The 20,973-nt window shown below is 34.6% G+C and overlaps 1 protein-coding gene across 1 annotated transcript in view; it reads right to left on the bottom strand.

The window, feature by feature from the left end:
• Nucleotides 1-10,632: 10,632 nt before the first annotated feature.
• The window catches only part of LOC150097854 (T-complex protein 11-like protein 1), a 202,108-nt gene continuing 191,767 nt past the window's right edge, over nt 10,633-20,973 (bottom strand). The window contains exon 11 of the mRNA XM_090406253.1: nt 10,633-10,753. Within this exon, the coding sequence (XP_090262379.1) occupies nt 10,701-10,753 (53 nt within the window). The 3' untranslated portion in view covers nt 10,633-10,700. The remainder of the gene's footprint in view (nt 10,754-20,973) is intronic.

Genomic DNA, 20,973 nt, shown 5'->3' with positions numbered 1-20,973 from the left:
AAAACTACATCTCCTAGTTGAGACCTTCTGATGAATAGGTTGAACAACGTAGCTCCAATGAATAATACCCAGGAAATACTACTACCCGCCTTAAATCTGCTAGATTCACATCCACTATATACCACTTTCTGATACCTATTTGTCATCCACCCACTTATCCAAGTCAGTAATTTATATTCTAATTCAATATTCCCCAGTTTATGCAACAGCCTTTCATGTGGTATCCCATCAGATGCCTTAGCAAAGTCAAACAGTATCATTATTATTATTACTACCCCAAGCCCTCATGGAATCAAAGACTCATCTGGGAGGTCCTTTTATCACACACACACACACACACACAGCTCATCATACCGTGTTTTAAACACATTCAGACTCTTTGCAGACACCACATTCTCAAGCAAGGCATTCCAATCATTCACAAATCTGCACAAAAAAAACTTGCCTCTCACTCCCCTACTCACACCCTCTTTATACAGTTTCCAGGGATGACCTCTGGTTCTCCCTGATATCCCACTATTCTCTGTAAAACTTCTCCAGCACTGATCCTATAACAACCCCTTACCAACTTGTAGGTCTCTATCATATCTCCCCTCTTCCTCCTGTCCACCAGACTCTGCAAATGACATCTTCTCAATCTTTCCTCATACTCAACATTCCAGAAGTCAGAAACTACCTTAGTCAGTCTCCTTTGGACCCTTTCCAACATCTCTTCATCCTTATGAAAACCCAGTGACCAAATCTGGGCACAATAGTCCATCTGTGGCCTAATCAAAGCATTATACAACAGAATAAGAATCTCCCTACTTCTACACATCAGTGTCCTCCCAATCATTCCCAGAAGCCTTTGTGTTGTCTTCACAATTCTGGCGATGTGTCCCCTAAATTTTAGATCCTTATCCACTATCACCCCCAGATCTCTTATTTCCTCTACTTCCAACAATATATTCTCACCAAGCATAAATTCTGCATCCCATCTTTGTTTTCCAAATTTTAAAACCTTACATTTTGCAATATTGAATTCACATCCCCATTTCCATGCCCAATCACTCGATCTATTCAAGTCTTCCTGTAAGGCCACAACATCTCTGTAAAACTTCATGGTTCATCCCAACATTGCATCATCTGCAAACAACTGAATATCTCCATCCAAATCTTCACATATATCATTAATATGCAAGTTAAACAGTAACGGACCTAAAACAGACCCTTGAGGCACTCCACTAGTGACTTTCCTTTTCCTGGATATCGCTCCCCCATACACAACTTGTTGATACCTATCAGATAGCCAGTCTCCAATCCAATGCATCAATCTAATATCCAACCCCATCTGCTCTAGTTTGACTGTCAACCTATCATGAGGTACTCTACTCTATCAAAAGCCTTTGCGAAATCCAAGTATATTACTGTGTATCCTTTTCCTCTGTCCAAGGAAGCAGTCACTTTATTGTAATAAGTAAGTAGATTACTAAAACATGACCTCCCTTTAGCAAATCCATGCTGTCCATCAAAGATAATACCATTGTTATCAACCCAATTCTGGATCCTAGTTCTCACAAGCTTCTCCAACAACTTAATCACAACACCTGACACACAGATAGGCCTATAGTTTGATGCTTGAGTTCGATCACCTCCTTTATGAAGTGGCACAATCTTGCCTTCCTTCCTTCCACTCCTTAGGAACTTGACCGAGTGCAAGACTCATATTAAAAAAAATATGTCAAGGCAGGTGTCAACTCCCTGGCACATTCTTTCAGAATACATGGTGATATTTTATCAAGTCCCACAGCCTTATTAACATCTAGTTTGCTCAACTCCCCATACACCTCCTGCTCATTTACAGGCAGTTTCTTCCACCCATCATCAACTGCTCTCAATCCCTCCATGAAGTCACATTCACAAGATTGAAAGATCTTTTTGAACTGTTCATTAAGTATCTCCACCACACATTCTGCATCAGCTGTCTTTATACCATTTTCTCCAATCATTGTCATCCTTCCATAATTATTTTTTCTTTTGCTGGCTACATATCGAAAGAATTCCTTAGGATTCTTTTTGGCTTCATTAGCCAACTGCTGTTCATACCTCTCTTTAGCTACCCTCGCCAACCAAGTCACCCTCCTTGCTTGGTCTTTCTAGACTCATGGAATTGGTTATTTCCACTTCTCTTATGCTGCCTCCACAATGCCCTTTTTCTCTGTATCGCATGCTTAATCTCTTTATTCATCCATCTCACACTCACCCTTGGAATACATTTAGACATTGCATCTACTAAACAGTTTTTGAAAATCCCCCAAGCTGCATTAATCTCTTTTCCAGCTAACTCCTCATTCCATGTTACACAATCACAATATACCACGTATCACAATGTATCTAATCCCTTTATCCAACTCAGCCATAATATTATTATAAAATATGAGCAACTTATTAAAATTTGACCTCCCATTAGTAAACTCATGCTGTTATTTGAAAAGTATAGATTCTCTGTCAAACCTATTTCTGTATGCAAGTTCTTACCAACTCTCTCTAAAATCTTCACCACCACTCCAGAGATACTGACAGGTCAGAAGTTACACATACAGTTTTTGCACCAACCTTGTACAGCAGGGCCCTACCATATATTTTTTCCATTCCAGTGGAATCTTTCTAGATCTGGGGCCGGCCTGGTTGGTGAGTGGTTAGCATATCTGCTCTAATGCAAAGAGACTATGGGTTTGAATTGTACATCATCACAATCATCATGCATATCAAGGATTTAGGCCTAGCATGGCCTGTTCCAGTTAGACATCATCATTGAATCGTTTAAGAGGACGTCCTGGTTTCCTTTTTACTTTAAGGCTTGTTTTGGTAATCTTTCTGTTTTCATTCTTTGAACGTATTCTATCCATTTATGTTTATATATTTTTTAATTTTTTCTATTACTGGTTCTTGATTTAATTCTTTCATAATTTCTTCTTTTCTTTTGTGATCAAATAGGGTATACTTTGCAGTTTTTCTCATAAACTTCATTTCTGCTGCTGTTAATCTTTGTCTTTTTTTTATTGTCTAGATTTTGCTTCCATACATTAAGACTGGTAGAGCTAATGTATTGTATACTTTCAGTCTGGTTTGTTTTTGAACTAGGTTTGGTTTAAATATAGAGTTAATTACACCTGTTATTTTTAAATATTTTGCTTTTATGTTTATATCTTTTTAATTTTCATATGTGATCATACATCCTAGGTAGTTAAATGAATTCACCTGTTCTAAGATCTTGTTATCTATTACTATTTTAGTTCTTGCTGGATCTTGTCCTTTCAAGGCCATAGCTTTTGATTTTTCTGTTGATATTATCATACCATAATCTTTGGATATCTCATTTAGATCTAAAATAGCTTTCTGTAAGTTATCTTCAGAATTTGTAATTATTATTTGGTCATCGGCAAAGAGGAGAGTGTTTACGTTTACTGTAGGAGAAAGTTTAATTCCTTGATGTAAATTTTTATTCCATTTTATTATTATTTCATTTAAGTAGATATTAAAAAGAGTTGCTGAGAGGGGACATCCCTGTCGGACCCCTTGGTTTATCTCTCTCATATATGATAGCTAGTGATTTAATCTTATTTGTTATTTGACTTTCTTTTAATATGTTAAATAATATGTTTCTTTTAACTTTGTCAAATGCTTTTTCAAAGTCAATAAATGCAATATGTGTTTCTAAATTGTATTCTCTTCTTTTCTCTGTTATTAATTTTAGGCAAAAGGCTGGGTCTATACATGATTGTCCTTTTCTAAATCCATTCTGTACTTCTAAGATAAAGTTTTCAGAATATTTCATTAGTTTGCTATTCTGCTATAAAGATTCTGCTATATATTTTGTAACAGGAATTTAGTATACTGATACCTCTAGTTTTTAGCGTGATCTCTATTAACTTTTTTAAAGATGGGAATCACAATTCCTTTTTTTCCATTCTATTGGGGGGAATACCAGTTGAATAAATTTTATTTAAAAATAATAAGTCTTTCTTTGTATCTTATTCCTGCGTATTTATATAGTTCTGAACCTAGCTTATCTTCTCCAGGTGATTTTCCATTTCTTGTTTCTTTCAGGCCGATTTCTAATTCTTATTTAGTTATTTCCTTTTCATTTTTGTTAATTGTTTGCCAGTTGTCTTTTTTAAAATATTTGTCTGTTCACAATTCTGTGTAGTAATTTAGAAATTCTTCTAATTTCAATTCAATGTTTAATTTTATGTTTTCTTTAGTATCTGCATTTAAGTGTTTCAAAATCTTATATACATTGGGTCTTATTTTATATAAATCATGTTCTGAATTAGAGACAAATTTGTTCCATGATTCTCTATGTCTTTTTCTAACTTCTCTTTTAGCTATGGCTTTTATTCTTTTATATTCTATTTCATCTTCTAATCTTTTACTGATTAACCATTTGTGATAGGCATCTTTTTTCTTTTTGATTATTTCTTTGGTTGTATCATACCAGATCTTCGGTTTTTTCTTTTTATTGAATTTTTTGGTCTTTCCTAAGCTTTCATTTGCTGCTGCATTTAGTATCATTTTTATATTAAGTCATTGTATTTCTGTTTCTTCATTTTGTTTTATTTTATCTAGATATTGGTTAATTCTTTGTTCATATAGCCATTGTACATTTGTGTCATTCAATAGTCTAGTTTTATAAACAAATGTTTAAATTTTTCTTACTGTTCTTGTTACTTGTAGCCATTTAGGTGGTAATCTTAATTTTATTTTAACAAGGAAGTGGTCACTGCTTATTTCATATCCTCTGTGAACTCTAACATCTAGTGAAAATTTTGATGTCTTTTCATTTAATATAAAGTAATCTAATATTGATTTCCATCCTCTTGCTGCCCAAGTATATTTATGTATGTCTTTATGTTTATAGAAGGAATTCATTATTTTTAGGTTATTATAAACTACAAAGTCGATCAATTTTTTTACCATTCCTGTTTAGAGTATGTTCTCCATGTATTCCTATATTAGTATTGATTTTCGTGTTTCCAATTCTTGCATTTAAGTCTCCTGCTAAAATTACATAATCATTTTTATTTATTTTATTATATATGTTTTGTAGCTGATTATAAAAATCAGTATTATCCTGTTCTCTTCCTTCTTCTGGGGCATATAAACCAATTATTGTTAAATAGCCTCTATCTATTTTTATTCTGGCTTCTATTATTCTTTCATTCCATAATTTATAATGTTTTAACTGTTTTGAAAGGGAGTTATGAATTCAAATCATGACTCCTGCTTGTGCTCTTTGGTCTCTGTCAACTCCACTGTATATCAAATTAAAATTTTCAGTTTTCATAGTTCCTTTTAATTTCAGTGATTACTGCTATTTTGAAATTTCTTTCCTTTATTAATTGGTCTAATTCTATTTCTTTATATGCTGTTCCTCTTACATTCCAGTTTGCTATGTGTATCATATTTTGTCTTTTCCATTTTTGTTTTACCTTTTCCATTCCAGGGTCGTGTCCCATAGATTCAATCCAATTATCTTTTTCTGTCAGCTTACAAGTAGGATTATGTTCTCCATGTCAGGGGACTAGCCTGACGATGGAATAGTTCAGTGGTAGGGCTGCTACTTTAAGGCTTCTGAACTAGCCATCTTCCGAATTTAAGCCCATAGGAGGAATAGGGTATATTGAAGGGGGGGGGGGGTAGATTATAGAAGAATTATAGTAAAGATTATAGAGAGCATAGTTGTAAGGCCAGAAATGAAAAGATCCATGGCCCTCGAGTACTCTAATAGCATAAGGGTCATAAAATAAGGAGAGTTGGCTGATAAGGCCTTATAGGAAAGATTAAAGTAAGTGGATCTTCCTCAAATTAGAAGAAGGAGAGGATAGATCCAGCTAGGGGTCTATGGGAGTGCCACTTCCCTTACAATCAAGATGATTGGCCCTGTTGGTCCATGAGTCCTTATTCGAACCACCCCACCACACACACACACACACACACACACACACACGCGCGCGCATGGTGGGCTCCCCTATCCACCACCCAGAGGATGCGCTCTCTAGGGGTTACAGGTTCCCCCAAGAGTTTGAACTATACAAGTTATACAAACATGTGAAGGTTTTTGACATGTTTGTATAACTTGTGCTTTGTTCTTATGGGTTTTTGGTGCCATTTTAATATAACTTAAATTTAATAATATATATACATTTATATTGCTAAATGCGATAAATATAAATCCACTAAAAACTACAGCAATGTGTTAAAAAATACACCATTTAATTCATGAAACTGGGAATACTTCATGAAGGCTCTGTCCACATTCTACTGGATATACAGAATCTATTGTTTATCCAACCTTCAAAACAAAGACCCCCAATTATCCAACTACAGTAGAATCTCTCTTAACTGGTAACAATGGGACTTTGCTGATTGTGGATACGAGATTTTGCGGGATAATTGAACATATATTTCGAGAATTTACCTGTTCGTGTTTTGTGATGCTATTTGTAGAAATTGAATTGCAGCATGCGAAGTTCGTTGGTCATGTTTTTCGATCTGCCGGCATTATTAAATAAATAACATCAAAAATCGTGTGGATTTTTTAAAATTTAATACATACACATAATTTTATATTTCACAAAATCAAATTTAAACAGCATTTAAAAATTAAAATACATATTATCATAGGAAAGTTGTTGTGAATTTCTTAGTGTAACGACATATCATAACTTCGAATGTCTGCCTGATGACAAGATTGTCGCCCGAGCTTTAAAAATTCACTAAAGTCACAGCACGTGAAGTTTCATAACATCATGTGCTGACATAGATGAACATTGCTTGGCAAATCTTGCCAGAATGCAAGCCCATTGCATATTTTTCTATCTCATAGGCTTAAATTTTGGGTTTAAATTGAGACCTTTGAAAGTGCCGTTGTTTTGGTATTGCTGGTTAATTGGGTGCCAGTTACAAAAGATTTTACTGTATTATGCATGGCAACCTACTTCTCTAGAGCACCATGTGATAGTATATAAATTATCCAACCTGGCCATTCTGATAATTGAAGGGTTGGATAAACGGTGGAATACCATACTATTATTGGATGTCTGTTTATTAGCCATTCTCTCATCCATATCACCAGCTTCATATCTAATTTTGATTGATATAACAAATTCTGGTGGTATCCAGTAGAATGAATGCCCTTGTAACATCCAGCAGCAGCATCATGTAGTCATTCCATTTATCCATCCCTACTATTCATCCAACAGCGAAGATTGACATCTGACAGGCAAGCCTTCATCAAGCAAGAGAAAACATATCGTGCATTGTTTTTGAAGACAAGTGAGTGAACTCGAGTAAGTCTACCACTTACAAAATTGTTCTCAATGTCCCTGGCTTTCGAAAGGTGTGCTTCTGCTGGGTGCCCCAACAATTGTCAGAGGAGCACAAGGCAACACTCATGAGGATGTGTCTGGAGAATCTGTTGCAATACAGTAAAAGGCAATGATTTTTCAGTCACTCAGTTACAGGAGACGGAACATGGGTTCATTGCTTTATCCCAGAGAGCAAACAAGACTCCATGACCTGGAAACATCCACAATCTCCTGTGCACAAAAAATTCAAACCTGTTCCCACTGTCTGAAAAAGTTATGACCACAATATTTTGGGATCGCAAAGGTGTTCTGTTGGTGGACTTCTTGCCAAAGGGAGGAACAATCATTGCAGAACTTTGTTGTTGGACAAACTGAAAGCCACCATTCGACGTAAACGATCATGACTCCTGACAAGCAGCATGATTTTGGTGCATGACAATGCTACTTCACACACCACGAGTGGTGTGTGTGCAGTATGTGTGGAGGTTAGTCACTAATGTTGAGTGAGTGGCCTGGCTTGCAATCAGCATTCCTCATTCTAGTTGAGTCAGGGCTCTGTGCAGGCCAGTCAAATTCTACGACACTCATCTCAATGAACTATTCTGCACAGACGTCACTTTGTGGAGGGGGATTGTCTTGTTGATATGAAAGGAGGCATTCACTAAACTGTTGCCATAAAGTTGGAAGCACAGAATTGTCTAGAATGTCATTATAGGCTGCAGAATTAAGATTCCCCATCACTGGAAGTAGACCTGTTCTACTTCCAATGATGGGAGCCTGGCCCAAATCATGAAAATCAGCCCTAACCCATGATACCTCCTCCACCAAACTTCACAGTTGGCAAAATCCAGACTCGTCCCTCGGACTGCCAGATAGTGAAGTATGATTCATCACTCCAGAGAATGTGTTTCCATTACTCCTGAGTCCAACTGTGGCAAGCTTTATACCACTCCAAATGATGCTTGACATTGCCCTTGCTGTGATGTTAGACTTGTGTGCAGCCATGGAAACCCATATTCTTCAGCTCACAATGATTGTGATGTTGGAATTACTTCCACAAGAATTTTGAAACTCAGTAGTGAGTGTTTCAACCATGGAGTACAGACGTTTTTTTTTTGCACCATCAGCAGTCCAGCTCTATGATTTTATTTCCACTTCACGATAATATCACTTACAGTTGAATGGGACAGCTGCACCAGGGCAGAAATTTCCTGAACTGAGTTATTGCAAAGATTGCATTCTATGATAGTACCATGTCAAAAGTCACCAAACTCTTCAGAATTATTGATGTTTGTCTGTGAATATTGCAAGACTGTACTTCCATTATCATACCTGTATAACCCAGGATTATGATGTATATAGCTATATTCATAATGTATCTCTCATTGTCCCAGACACATTGATATGTTTTTAGTGCATTGAAACAGCTAGCATCCAAAATCACTTCACTATAAAAAAAAAATAAATAAAAATAAAAAAGAATCTTATAACTCTCCTGTTCCTAAATACTATGCTATCAAATGGTGCACTATAATTTGCTGTACAGAGAAAGCCAATGTATGCTGGAAAAGCTTATACAAGGGGGATGGGGGTTTGGAAAGTTCTGATAAACACCCAGAATAAAAATGATATTAAAGCAACTGATATAACAACAAGAAACAACATACTAGTAGTAGAGTTATGAAGGTAACTTATTTTGTTCTAGGTCTTTATCAGACTTTCCTACCCCCTCCATGCATAAGCAAAAAGAAAAACCCTCTAGTTACAAGAGTAAACAATCATGGGGGGGGGGGGGGGTAAAACTAATGTATCTAGATTTTCTGTGAAACACTAGCTGGAAGCTGAGGTTCTCTGCCTAGGATCACTTAAGATCAATGCTTCACACTTTACATCTTCCAGCACCCTGCTCCACCATCATAAAACATTGCAACTAATTCATGATGGACATTCTGCTTCCTGTGTGGATATTACACCATTATTATGACATCAGCACATTTATGAAGTTTGTTGGCAACTTCACAGAGATTTCAATTTTTTTTCTTCAAGAATGGAACCTAATTAGTCCCAGGCAAAATAATTCTGTGTTTAGAAGGACAAAGGAACAAAAAACTTAGGCCTCTTCTTGATCCCAAGAAAATATTTCTGATATTATTATATCTGATACTTCATTAAAGCATTGGAAACAAATGAAGGATTGCCAAAAATTCCTGGAGCTAAACTTAAAGGAATGTTGGACCTCAAATTAGAGATATAACATGAAGAATTCAAAAAGTCTCATTAAAATCGAACTAAAAACCTCAGAACTTTTCTGAGATATTGTTAAAGGAGTTTGTTTGAGTTAATATTAAAGTTGGAAATTATATAGAACCAGTTGGATTTATAAATGGGACAAGGATGTCACCAAGAGTTGAAAGAAGATTCATTATACTTATTCTCACCATTACTGACAATAAGTATATCATTGATATTTGTATTGATGACCTGCTGGTGAAAATGATGCAGAAGTGCTTTTTATTAAATGAAATTTGGGTGTTGAGTTTTTGGCATATTTTTATTTTATGGAATTTTGTATTGCAAAAAATGCATCAATGTTTCATGACCTAGATGTTAGTGAAATGAATGTGGAAGTGCTTTTTATTGGATGAAATGTTGGTGTTATTTTGGCTTTTTTCTGCAATTTTTGTTATACAAGTGAATAATACACAGCAAAAAGTAATACTAAATATTATGTTGTAAAAAATATCCTACAATTATTGTTCAAGTGGTAATAGAGATTAATTGTTTAAAAAAAAAAAAAAGACTTCGGAATAAAGAACAGAATATGGTATTAGACTAGAAGGAACTGTGCAGTGTGTATAACCAAGGGCCCTAGCCATATTGATTATTATAAAAAGATGGTGATAGTCACTAAAAAATTAAATTACTATCTATAGGGACACATACAAACAGAATATAACAGACAATCTGTAACATTTAGAGTAATATCCTACGATATGTGTTTAAAATAAAAGTCAACATTAGTCCCATGAAGTAGTCTCTCAGTTCTTTTCTAAAATCACAGTGTTGTCCATAGTCATGAAGGGGATTTAAACATCTAATAACTTTAATTTATTAATTATTTTTATTTTTTGTTATAATGAAATACAGAATCTGGAGATTTTTTTTTATTAGTTAAGAAAAACCACACCATATAAATGTCTTCCATTTTCAACTTCACAAAGATGGGCTCTTTCTATGGTATGTTCCATGACAGCTGTTAATGTTTCTGGCTGCAGCACCACTAATTTCTGCACAAATATTCTCCTTCAGCTGTTAGATTGTCAGGGGGCTTGATTACATACACCTTTTCCTTCAGGTAAGGTAACCGCATAGGAAGAAGTCAGGAGCCATCAGATCTAGAGAATCTAATGGCCAAATAATTGCAGATCTTCATGAAATTTGCTTAGAATAATCAAATGCTGATTTTCCAAATAAAATTGCACAATAAACAAAATCAAGAAATTAATAATTGAAAAAAAAAGTTATTTACATTTTAAACTCCTTTGTGACATACGGTCCACCCTGTATATTCTGATGTTACAGACTATTTTATTAGATAGTTTATTGTAGCTACTTGTTGCTAAGTTCACAAAAGATCTGTGAAAAATTTCTTTGTTTGCCTTGGGAACTACCAGCAAATTCTAGCCACAAGATAAATATTTTATTTATTTATCTTCTTATATCTGACCCACACACAAAAGATCTAGGGCATACCAGTGGTGTAGGTGGGGGGGACAAGATTAGAAGAAATGAGGTGATAAATTAATGAATAATATAAAAATATATGTACAAAGTTATAAGAAGATAAATGAGTAAATAAAATGTATATACAAAAGTTAGTATCTGCAATGCAGAATCTGGATATAAACAAATATCTTTGAATAAATTAATATTTTGTAAAAATTTAAAAATGTCATACAATTTGTCCAAACCTGATAACATCTGCTTCAGTGTATAGGACTTGGCCAGATAACTAAAAATGTCATATCTCTCTCGTGTGAAGTGTGAGCACTTCACACGAGAGAGAAACCAGAATATGACTAATGGTAAGACTGTCTTGTATTTCTCACACATAGGAAGGTCATCAGCCTACCTATGTAAATAAGAATGTGACATGACTGCAACCTATGCAGAGCCTAGCAAGAACAACTTCCTCTCTTCTGGTCCTACGTTGACTAGACTGCCCATGCTTAATCTTGTGTAATTTGTTCATCAGTTTCCTACCACTGGACAATTAATTTTGATTATATGACTTGTGTATAGTCGGTATAAGGGACCGTCAAACTGTATGAAAAACTGAGCTGATCTAGCTAGCTGCATCTGCAATGTCATTTCTCTTAATTCCCATGTGGCTGGGAATCCAACACAAATGAACATCAAAATTAAGGATCTCACCAAACATTGGATATAGAATATGCATCATAGAGGAGATATCCTGTAAAGAAATCAAAGACTCTGTATAAATTATACATTTTGGGTAGAAGTTTCTTTGATATGCACAAGTGTGAACTGAATAGCATGCAACTTTGCTGCATAGTTACTGCAGTCGAGTGGGATCTGGTTAGAGATTGTAATCCGATTTTGAACCATCAGCATAGATGGAAAAGAAATCAGAGTGGACTGTTCTGTGTGCATTGAACAATCGAAGGTAGAAACAGATGATGGTGTATGAGATGTCTGTAGTTGACTAAGTGAAAAGTCGAGAGGCATATTGATCGTTTTGGCAGTTAAATGACTCTTCAATGGTGAAAATCTTATCTATGAAGAGTATATCTCTGTGTCTGTTGTTCACATACTCCCAGAGAAGTGCATTTTAATTTTATCACCCTCTGCATTTGTGGTTGTGGTGTTAGGAAATGTTCAGTAGAATAACAATAGGCTTTCAACCCCAGGTCATCAGTACACATGACATCGTTCAGTGCAAAAAGTTCATCTCTTGCAAAATCACTTTCTGCATTCTCACAGAATTACAGCAGAGACATGCCTTCACAGTCCTCACAAGCTATTGTGTCCTAATCCAAAATGGTCGACCTGGTCTTTGGCAGTCAGATACGTCTTCGGTATTAGAATGATACCGATTAACGAGTTAATAGTCCAATACACAAACATCCTACTGATCCTGAGTGTTTTTAGTGTGTTGAAAATAACAAGTCGCTGCATTCAATCTTGTGAAATGCTGTTACAGCTAAACAGTTCTCATAATCTCCTCACTATATGTTATCCTGTAGAACTAGACAACTCTTCCTCTATTGATAAACATGTGAATGTCGGCTGCACACAGTGCCACTAATGGAACTGGGCTTGTGCAGTTCTGTGGGCAGCACAGGGTATATGTGGATATTGTAACAGTATTTATGGCAAGACTGTGTACATGCATAATTATGTTTTGTTGCATTCATGAACTAATATCTTGAACAGAAGAAATAAAAAATAAATCATTAATGTTGAATAATCCAGTATAAAAAGATATCATTACATTTTCAGAAACTATTTATTTTCAAATTGAGTAAAGTATATAATTTCACAGAAAAAAAAAAATTCAGTAATTAATGAATAAATTAATCTCTAGTTCAGTGATTCCCAAGAGTTCATATCATATCCTGATTGGTTAGCCAAAATATTTCTTCAACAATAGTACACCCCAAAAGTTCTCTTGCTATTAGTAATCGTCAGTTGTCATTACAATTATCAGCACTACTCTAGAGCATCAGTTCCCAACCGGTGGTATGCGTACCCACGAGAGTACACATTATTGACTTTAGACGTTATTAGTTCAGTTATTGACTGAGTATAAGTAAGTGTGTTACATTAAGATAGGCACTGAACAAAAGTGTCAGTATTTAAAATCAAGGGGTACAATTTATAGAAATAGGTTTAAAAGGGGTAAAAGTGGAAAAAGGTTGGGAACCACTACTCTAGAGGATAAATAACACCATCATCCACCAATATTTCTGGAGACCAAACACATTTTAGAGGCCAAAATGTGTTTGGTCTCCAAAACACATTTCTGCAGCATACTGCCATTAAGTAAGAGAACCAAGTACTGTAGCAGCAGAGAAATATTTGCTTTTATTAATTAAATAATTCTACTAATTATAAAACAAAGTTCTGCAATATAAGTCAGACATGACTTATACTATCTAGATGCTTAAAAAAAGCGTGTAATAAACATATTCTATTTTTATTAATGACTGACATACGTACAGAAAAATAAATTTATTAAACCAATTATCTTTCTTCTTACAAAGACATCAATAGAGAAGATCAGATGACAACCTTCAAGACATGAGTGATGTATTATGTGCTTACTTGCTCATGTCTTGCTCACAGCTAAGTAAACAGGAGAATCAACTATGAGAGTTCAGAAGGAAACATTGCTTTTGTAATTCAAATACAAGGTTATGTAACTTATTCATTATTACAAATAAATAAAGAAAAATTATGAACAGTTAATAGCAATTCTTTTAGAAGTGGATAGATATATACCAGTGAATCCAGAAAAGGTAAATGCCTAATCCTTGAAGAGAAGAACTTAGAGAAAGGTATGCAATCAGAGTGATTAAGATTTGGAAGATGTCATGAAGTTATACATATTTCAAGAAACAGATGATTCAGTTCAAACAGGCTGGAGTGAAGAATCTTGGTTTGATTCTAGTGTCAATTGGCATGGTAAGCAAGGCCAGATTTAAAATAGAATATTATTACAGTAACCTCCATGGAGTCAATACACTCATCATGGGAGGCACTCAACCAGCAACATGTCTATCATAATAACTTATACTAACTCACAACTCAAACTTAATTCTAATATTTATTGAACATGCACTTATCTATCAAAATAACATATTTACATATTATTTATCCATTAAAATACAAATGTCTGTTGCAGGAAGCTGTTCTAATATTTTAATGAACAGAAATATATGTGGACATTTTGAAGAAAACAATAAACACAGCATACAACAAACTGTTTATTATAATTTTGCTTAAACAATCAAGCACATCTCTTCACTATGAATAAATGAACACTGGTGCAAGCAAACATAACAGAAAAATTAAACAATGTAAATGTAAAGTTGAAATTCTGAACAGTATTATTAGGGAAATTAGCAATGTATATTACATATTAATTAGAAAAAAAAAAAAAGCTTTGAAATAATACTTCCAAAATTTAAGCAAAATCAAATTGTCATCTTCAAAGGAAGAAAGAAACTGATATGTGCACGCAGCACTATATAAGGTAATTATGATTAAAGCAGAAACAACAAAGATTTTCATAAAAAGCAATTCTAATGAAAAGGAGCTGTAGATCACTGAACTAAAATGATAGCCTCAATTTAAATTCTGTTAAGTCTTTGACTCTGAGCTTGATAAAGGATATAGAATATAGCTTCACTGATAATACATCTCTCTGCTAAATGATACCTGTTAAGTGTGTATATGATTTTAAATAGTTTTTCAATTTTTTTTTTAAACTCTTGAATACAATAAATGGAAAGAAATGTCAAAATGCTGAGCTGCTCATACTATTTTAATAAATAAATAATTATTCAATAATCATAGAAGATATAAGTCAATTTTTTTTGACTGAACACAAGTCTTATGTTAAATACCATGAGCTCTGGACTTGCAGAGCATAGAGACAAGGTTGGACCCTCTGCCTCTTGGCAACATTACAGAGAAGAAGAAGAGAAAGAAACTCAGGAACGTAAGATGGATACTATGAAAACAGCTCTATGACGAAGATACCTTAAATCCTCTAGGGTGGGTATCTTCTGATTCTTCACGTCTAAAAACCAAGAATCTTCTCTTAAGGCTTGCAACTTGGAATGTATGGACCTTATATGAAGCTGGGAAGTTAAATACTTCCTCATACAATGACTTTAAAAAGAAACATGAAACTTAACTGTCTATTTAAAAATCTGATGATCTATGCCCATACCTTTTGTAGGAGATAGTACTTTTTAAATCCGCTAATCTTTCCTAAATATATATTTATATTTTAAAAATAAGTTAGGAAATTTACTGACCTTTTTAGTTATCTTATATAGAATTATCTGTTAATGCTTAATTGCTATTTTGTGATCTTGTACTGACAATGCCCATGATACTTAGGCAAAAATTCTACACTAATAAAGTATTTTACGTGAGTTTTCATCCAAAAAGATGAATCCTCACCAACTTATGTGTCACAATTGTATCTCCTCCCTTTCTATTTACAAGGCTTTGCAACTTGCATTCCCTCATATTTCACATTCCATATTATTCAAATTTAGTCAGGAAATCATGTAGACTTGTACTGGATTTATTCAAAAGAATAACATCTGAAAGAAAACAGCTAAGACTAACATCACCAATTTTGATATCAGATTTAATAATGTGCACCCTTGTCACATAACTGATGTTACCTCAACCCATTTTCCTGTACCGCTCCTTCAAGTCTAGCTGCTGATTTACAGCTTAAATAGAGATTATGTATTGCTCAATATGTCCCATTTATACCTTATAATTATAGCAAATTGAAGAGCTTTCCTCTTAACACCTTGTCATATTCCTTTTCCAGATTTACAAAACTTAAATACAAATCCTTGTTATATTCTCAAATACGAGGCTAATCTTCTTGAATGGCAGGCAGTCGCAAGTAGAGTAATGTGGGAAAATATGAGAATGGGGAACTGGACAATGAGACTTATTTGTGCCTATGGTCCCACAGAAGGTTCTACTAAGGTAGAAGTGGAGGAATTTTTTGACGCTTTAGAAAAAGCAACTGACACAATGAAAAAGGAAAAGTTGGTCCTTGTTGGGGATCTAAATAGCAGAGTAGGAAATGATTGTGAGACATACAAAAATATTTTGGGAAAATTTGGAGAAAAGAGCAAAGCTAATAATAATGGCAAATATCTGTTGGATTTGTGCTCAGGACATGGACTGGTTATTACTAACACCATGTTCCAACATAAAAATGTGCACAAATTCACATGGAGAGAAGAGACAAGGAATAAGAAAAGTCTCATTGACTATGTTATTGTTGATAGTGATGTTTTCTCCCTGGTGCAGGACACCAGAGTGTACAGAGGATTTGAAACTGGAAGTGATCACTAATTAGTCTTGAGCAGGATAAAATTGAATTTCATATTGAAAAGAATAACATGTAAGAAAGTTTTAAAGCGAATAAAAGTTGAGCATCTCTCAGATGTGAACTGTAGACTAAAATACACGCAGATTATTGAAGAAAAAATGAAAGAGTTTGAGAACAGGAACCAAACCTTGGAGATTCAGTAGCAAGCCTTGAAGAAAACCCTGATTGATTCATCTAGAGATATGGTGAAGTTGTCTGCAAGGATAGAAAAATTAGAACTTCATGGTGGACACAGGAAGTTAAAGAAGCAGTGAAGGAAAAGAAGAAAGCATATCAAAAGTTCCTGGCAAATAAGTCAGCTTGTGCTCTAAGAGAATACAGAGACATGTAAGAAAACTAAACAGTGTGTAAAACTAGCTAAACAAAAGTTATGGGAGGACTTTGGCAAGAACATAGAAAATAAATATCAAGAAGGTGGCAAAATATTCTGGAGGTTTGAAGAAGCTTAGAAATGGAGAAAAGAGCGCTGTAAAGAAGTTAGAGATAAAGGTGACATGAAAACGGGAGAAAAAGATATCCTTGAAGTATGGAGTAATTACTTTGAAAAACTGCTAAATGAAACAAGCAGTGATGACAGCACAGTGATAAAAAAATACTGACCAGGCATGCAGTCAGGAATACATATCCATACTTGAAGTAGAAAAAGGCAGCAGGAGTAGATGATATTCGACCAGAAATGATGAAGTATGGTGGTATAAAAGTCTTACAGTGGCTGCACTGCATAGTTCAGAATGCCTGGACAGAGGGACAAATTCCTGATGATTGGAGTAGAGCTCTCATAGTACCCATATAAAAAGGGAAATAAAACTGAATATGAGAATTACAGAGGTATTTCCCTAATGAGTGTTCCTGGTAAGATATATGCAAGTATACTTGAGAAACGGTTGAGAAGAATTGTAGAAGAAAAGCATGGTGAAGAACAAGCTGGATTCAGGATCAGATCTTCACTTTACGACAAATAGTGGAGAAATCATGGGAATATAACAAAGATCTGTATTTAAGTTTTGTCGATTTGGAAAAGGCATATGACAAGGTGCCAAGAGAGAAGCTATTCAATACGCTACAGTTATATGGTGTTAATGGGGCATTATATCAAGCAATATTTAGTCTTTATTTGAGTTGTAAGTCAGCAGTTAGAATTGAAGTACAGGAAGATGGTTTAATGTTAAATCTGTTGTGAGACAAGGATGTACATTATCCCCTCTGTTATTCATTATCTATACGGATCACATTATGAAAGAAAGTGGTATTAAACATGATATCAAAATTGGAGATGTTAATGACAGCTCTTTGCTTTATGCGGATGATGTTATACTTCTAAATAAATCCGCTACAAGTTTGCAAGATTCCCTGACTAAATTTAATAACTGTTGTAAAAACGAAAGACGAGGACAATTAAAATAGGTAGAATTTTTTGAAAATGTCAACTGTGTTGTAAATGGAGAACCTATGGAACAAGTAAAACATTTCAGCTACTTAGGCATGATTTTTTAGTGAAGATGGTAAATTAAATATAGAAATAGATAACAGAATCAGCAAAGCTGGTATGGTAGGAAGTCAATTGAATAAGAGAGAAATTAGTTGTAACACTAAATTAGCTGTATACAAGACAGTGTTGAAACCAGTTTTAACTTATGGATCTGAGAGCTGGGTCACAGGTAAAACACTTGACCAAAGACTAGAGACCGCAAATATGAGAGTCCTGAGAAAGATTAGAGGCATGAACAGATGGCATAAATGGCAGTATCATATTAAAAAATGAGGATATTAGGAAAGAACTTGACATTGTCAACATTCAGGAAGCGTTAGCAGAGCTAATCTCAGGTCGTATGTTCACTTAAACAGAATGGGCGAGGAAAGATTAGTAAAACAAGTGTTCTCTGCCAAGTTGGCAGCAAAACGACCCAGAGGAAGACCAAGATATAGGTGGATTGATACGGTACAAAGTGCCTTGGATGATAGAAATATAAGATCTGATAATGTTTGAAGCTTGACAAGTAACAGACTGATTTGCAGGAAAATTGTAGATAGGAAGTTAGTAATGATGTAAATTTTTCATGTAGTACTATCATATCCTGTACACCCTTTGAGGGTACATGGCAGGAATTTGATGATGATGTTATATTCTCAAGATTTCTCAGTTATTTGTCTTAAAGTGAAAATCTGATCCTGACAACCTATATTTGGGGTGAATCCAGTTTGTTCTTCACCAAGCTTCCCTTCCACAATTTTTCTTAGTCATTTCTCAAGTATACTTTCATAAATCTTACCAGGAACACTCACTACAGAAATATTTCTGTAATTCTCATATTCAGTTTTATTTTCCTTTTTGTATATGGGTACTATGAGAGCTCTACTCCAATCATCTGGAATTTGTCACTCTGTCAAGACATTTTTAACTATGCAGTGCACCACTGTAAGACCTTTATACCTCCATACTTGAACATTTTCGGTCGAATATCATCTACTCCAGTTGCCTTTCCACATTTCAGGTTTTTGATTACTTTTTCTACTTCAAGTATGGATGTGTATTCCTGAATGCATTCCTGTTCGGAGTTTTCTACTATCAATAGGTGATCCACCAAATGTTTATTACTTGTATTCCATTCCAATAATTCTTTGTGACACTGAAGATGTACTATTAGTTTTAGTATAAAATATCTGTACCTTATTAATTAAAAGTTATTACTGTGGTCTTACGTGTTCCTTTAATAATTGATATTGTCTACCATTCAAGAAGATTATCCTCATATTTAGTGTTGAATACAATGGCTACTTCCTCTTTTCCTCTGATTGTTATTGTCTGAATATAACATTTTGTATTTGTCACTTAGAAAGATCTCACCTGTTTTTGTCTTCTTTGTTTCAGTCACAGCTATTATGTCGATCTGGTACTTATTAAATTTTTCTGCTAATTTCTTTTCTATTGATGCTTCTTATGTTAATAGTACCAATCTCAAACTCTGTTGATGTTGAGTTGGGATGTATTCTGGGATTTGTTCCATAGCTGACATTTTGCTGTGCATGCTGGTTCCTTGTTTAGCCAGGCAATGCCCTAGAAGGTGAAAATCTGTCATGTTGTACCATTATTTTACATTGTAGTTAAAGCCAATAAGGATACAGTTTATTCGGCTAAATCCCAAATTGCCAGCCCATCCTTGTTTGTCCAGTATCCAGGTAGATACCAGTGCCATCATGTGCCCATTTAGGTTGAATGTGCTATCATGTCAATTTGACCATATGATTGCATTTTTAAAGATGTATGAAAGTTTTAAAGCGTGCATAACATATCATGCTAATCTTAATTGGTCTAATGCAATTAATTGTCGGATAGCTTTTGAATACTTTAATTTATCGATTAATATAATTTTGAATATGGAAAACACAAAGGTTAAATGAACAATATGCTTCATGCACACTGTTCATGTGAGAAGCACAAAGGATTATGATTTGTGGTGAGATTAGATTATCACTGGCAAATACTAGAGTGAGACACAGATAATTCGAATTTTGATATGGTTTTAAATACAGCCATATAATATGGCTGTATTTAAAATCAGAAACTGGAAAAAGTAATCACTTCGAAAATTATTATTTTTCCAGACTGAAATAATTCATTTTACACAAGTTCCAACCTCCTTCGACTATAATCATACCGAGCTCTGGCAAGAAAATGAGTCATTCACCCAACACTGTTTCCCATTGTAAATTTGGGCAAAAAAGTTATAAATTATTTATAGAAAATTACTTGTCTATATCAGAGTCCTAAACACATCAGTTCACTTCACAATGCAAAACAGATGAAACTCAGAAAACAAAAACAGCAACTCATGACAAATGACAACGTTCAATTGAATTAATTGACACAATAACCAATCATAGCCACTGATTTCTGGATTCTGTTGTCTCAGTGCACACCCTGCCTTGCCTTCTGCATGGTTTAAAACTGCTGGAATGCTAAGAATTTGACCCACTGTGCCATCTGTATGTCTGTTCAAAGCTGATTGTATTTGTGACGACACACCCAGGCTATTAACGAAAATGCGATGCAATGTTTACACGTCCTCTTTTACAAGTGTTTACAAGTGTCCTCTTCATGAAGCAGTAGTATATTATGTTTACTTTTAAAAATTACAATAAGCCAGAAAACAAATAGGGGGAGTCTTTAGCAGGAATGAATGCACAAATATAATATTGGTGATAGTGTTTTTCTGTGGGCTTGCACCGCACACCCTGAATATACGCTCCTGGTAGATACCTAATAGGACGCACCACAAGAAGGTAAGGATTGGACATTCCCTCCCAGTTGTACAGCTTTGATCCTTAAGCACCCCTAGAGGAATGCAATATAAAGTGCATGTCATTACTTGAGATACCAAAATCCATCAAAAACTAAAATGTAAAAATTTGGGAATGGTTGATAGTGATATACAGTTGTTTAGAGAG

This window comes from Typopeltis vanoorti, chromosome 16, assembly GCF_054136105.1.
Source record: "Typopeltis vanoorti isolate ZY-2024b chromosome 16, IOZ_Tvanoo_1.0, whole genome shotgun sequence".
Lineage (NCBI taxonomy): Eukaryota > Metazoa > Arthropoda > Arachnida > Uropygi > Thelyphonidae > Typopeltis > Typopeltis vanoorti.
Note: the sequence above shows the minus strand (reverse complement) of the source record. Positions and strands in the feature narration are given on the sequence as shown.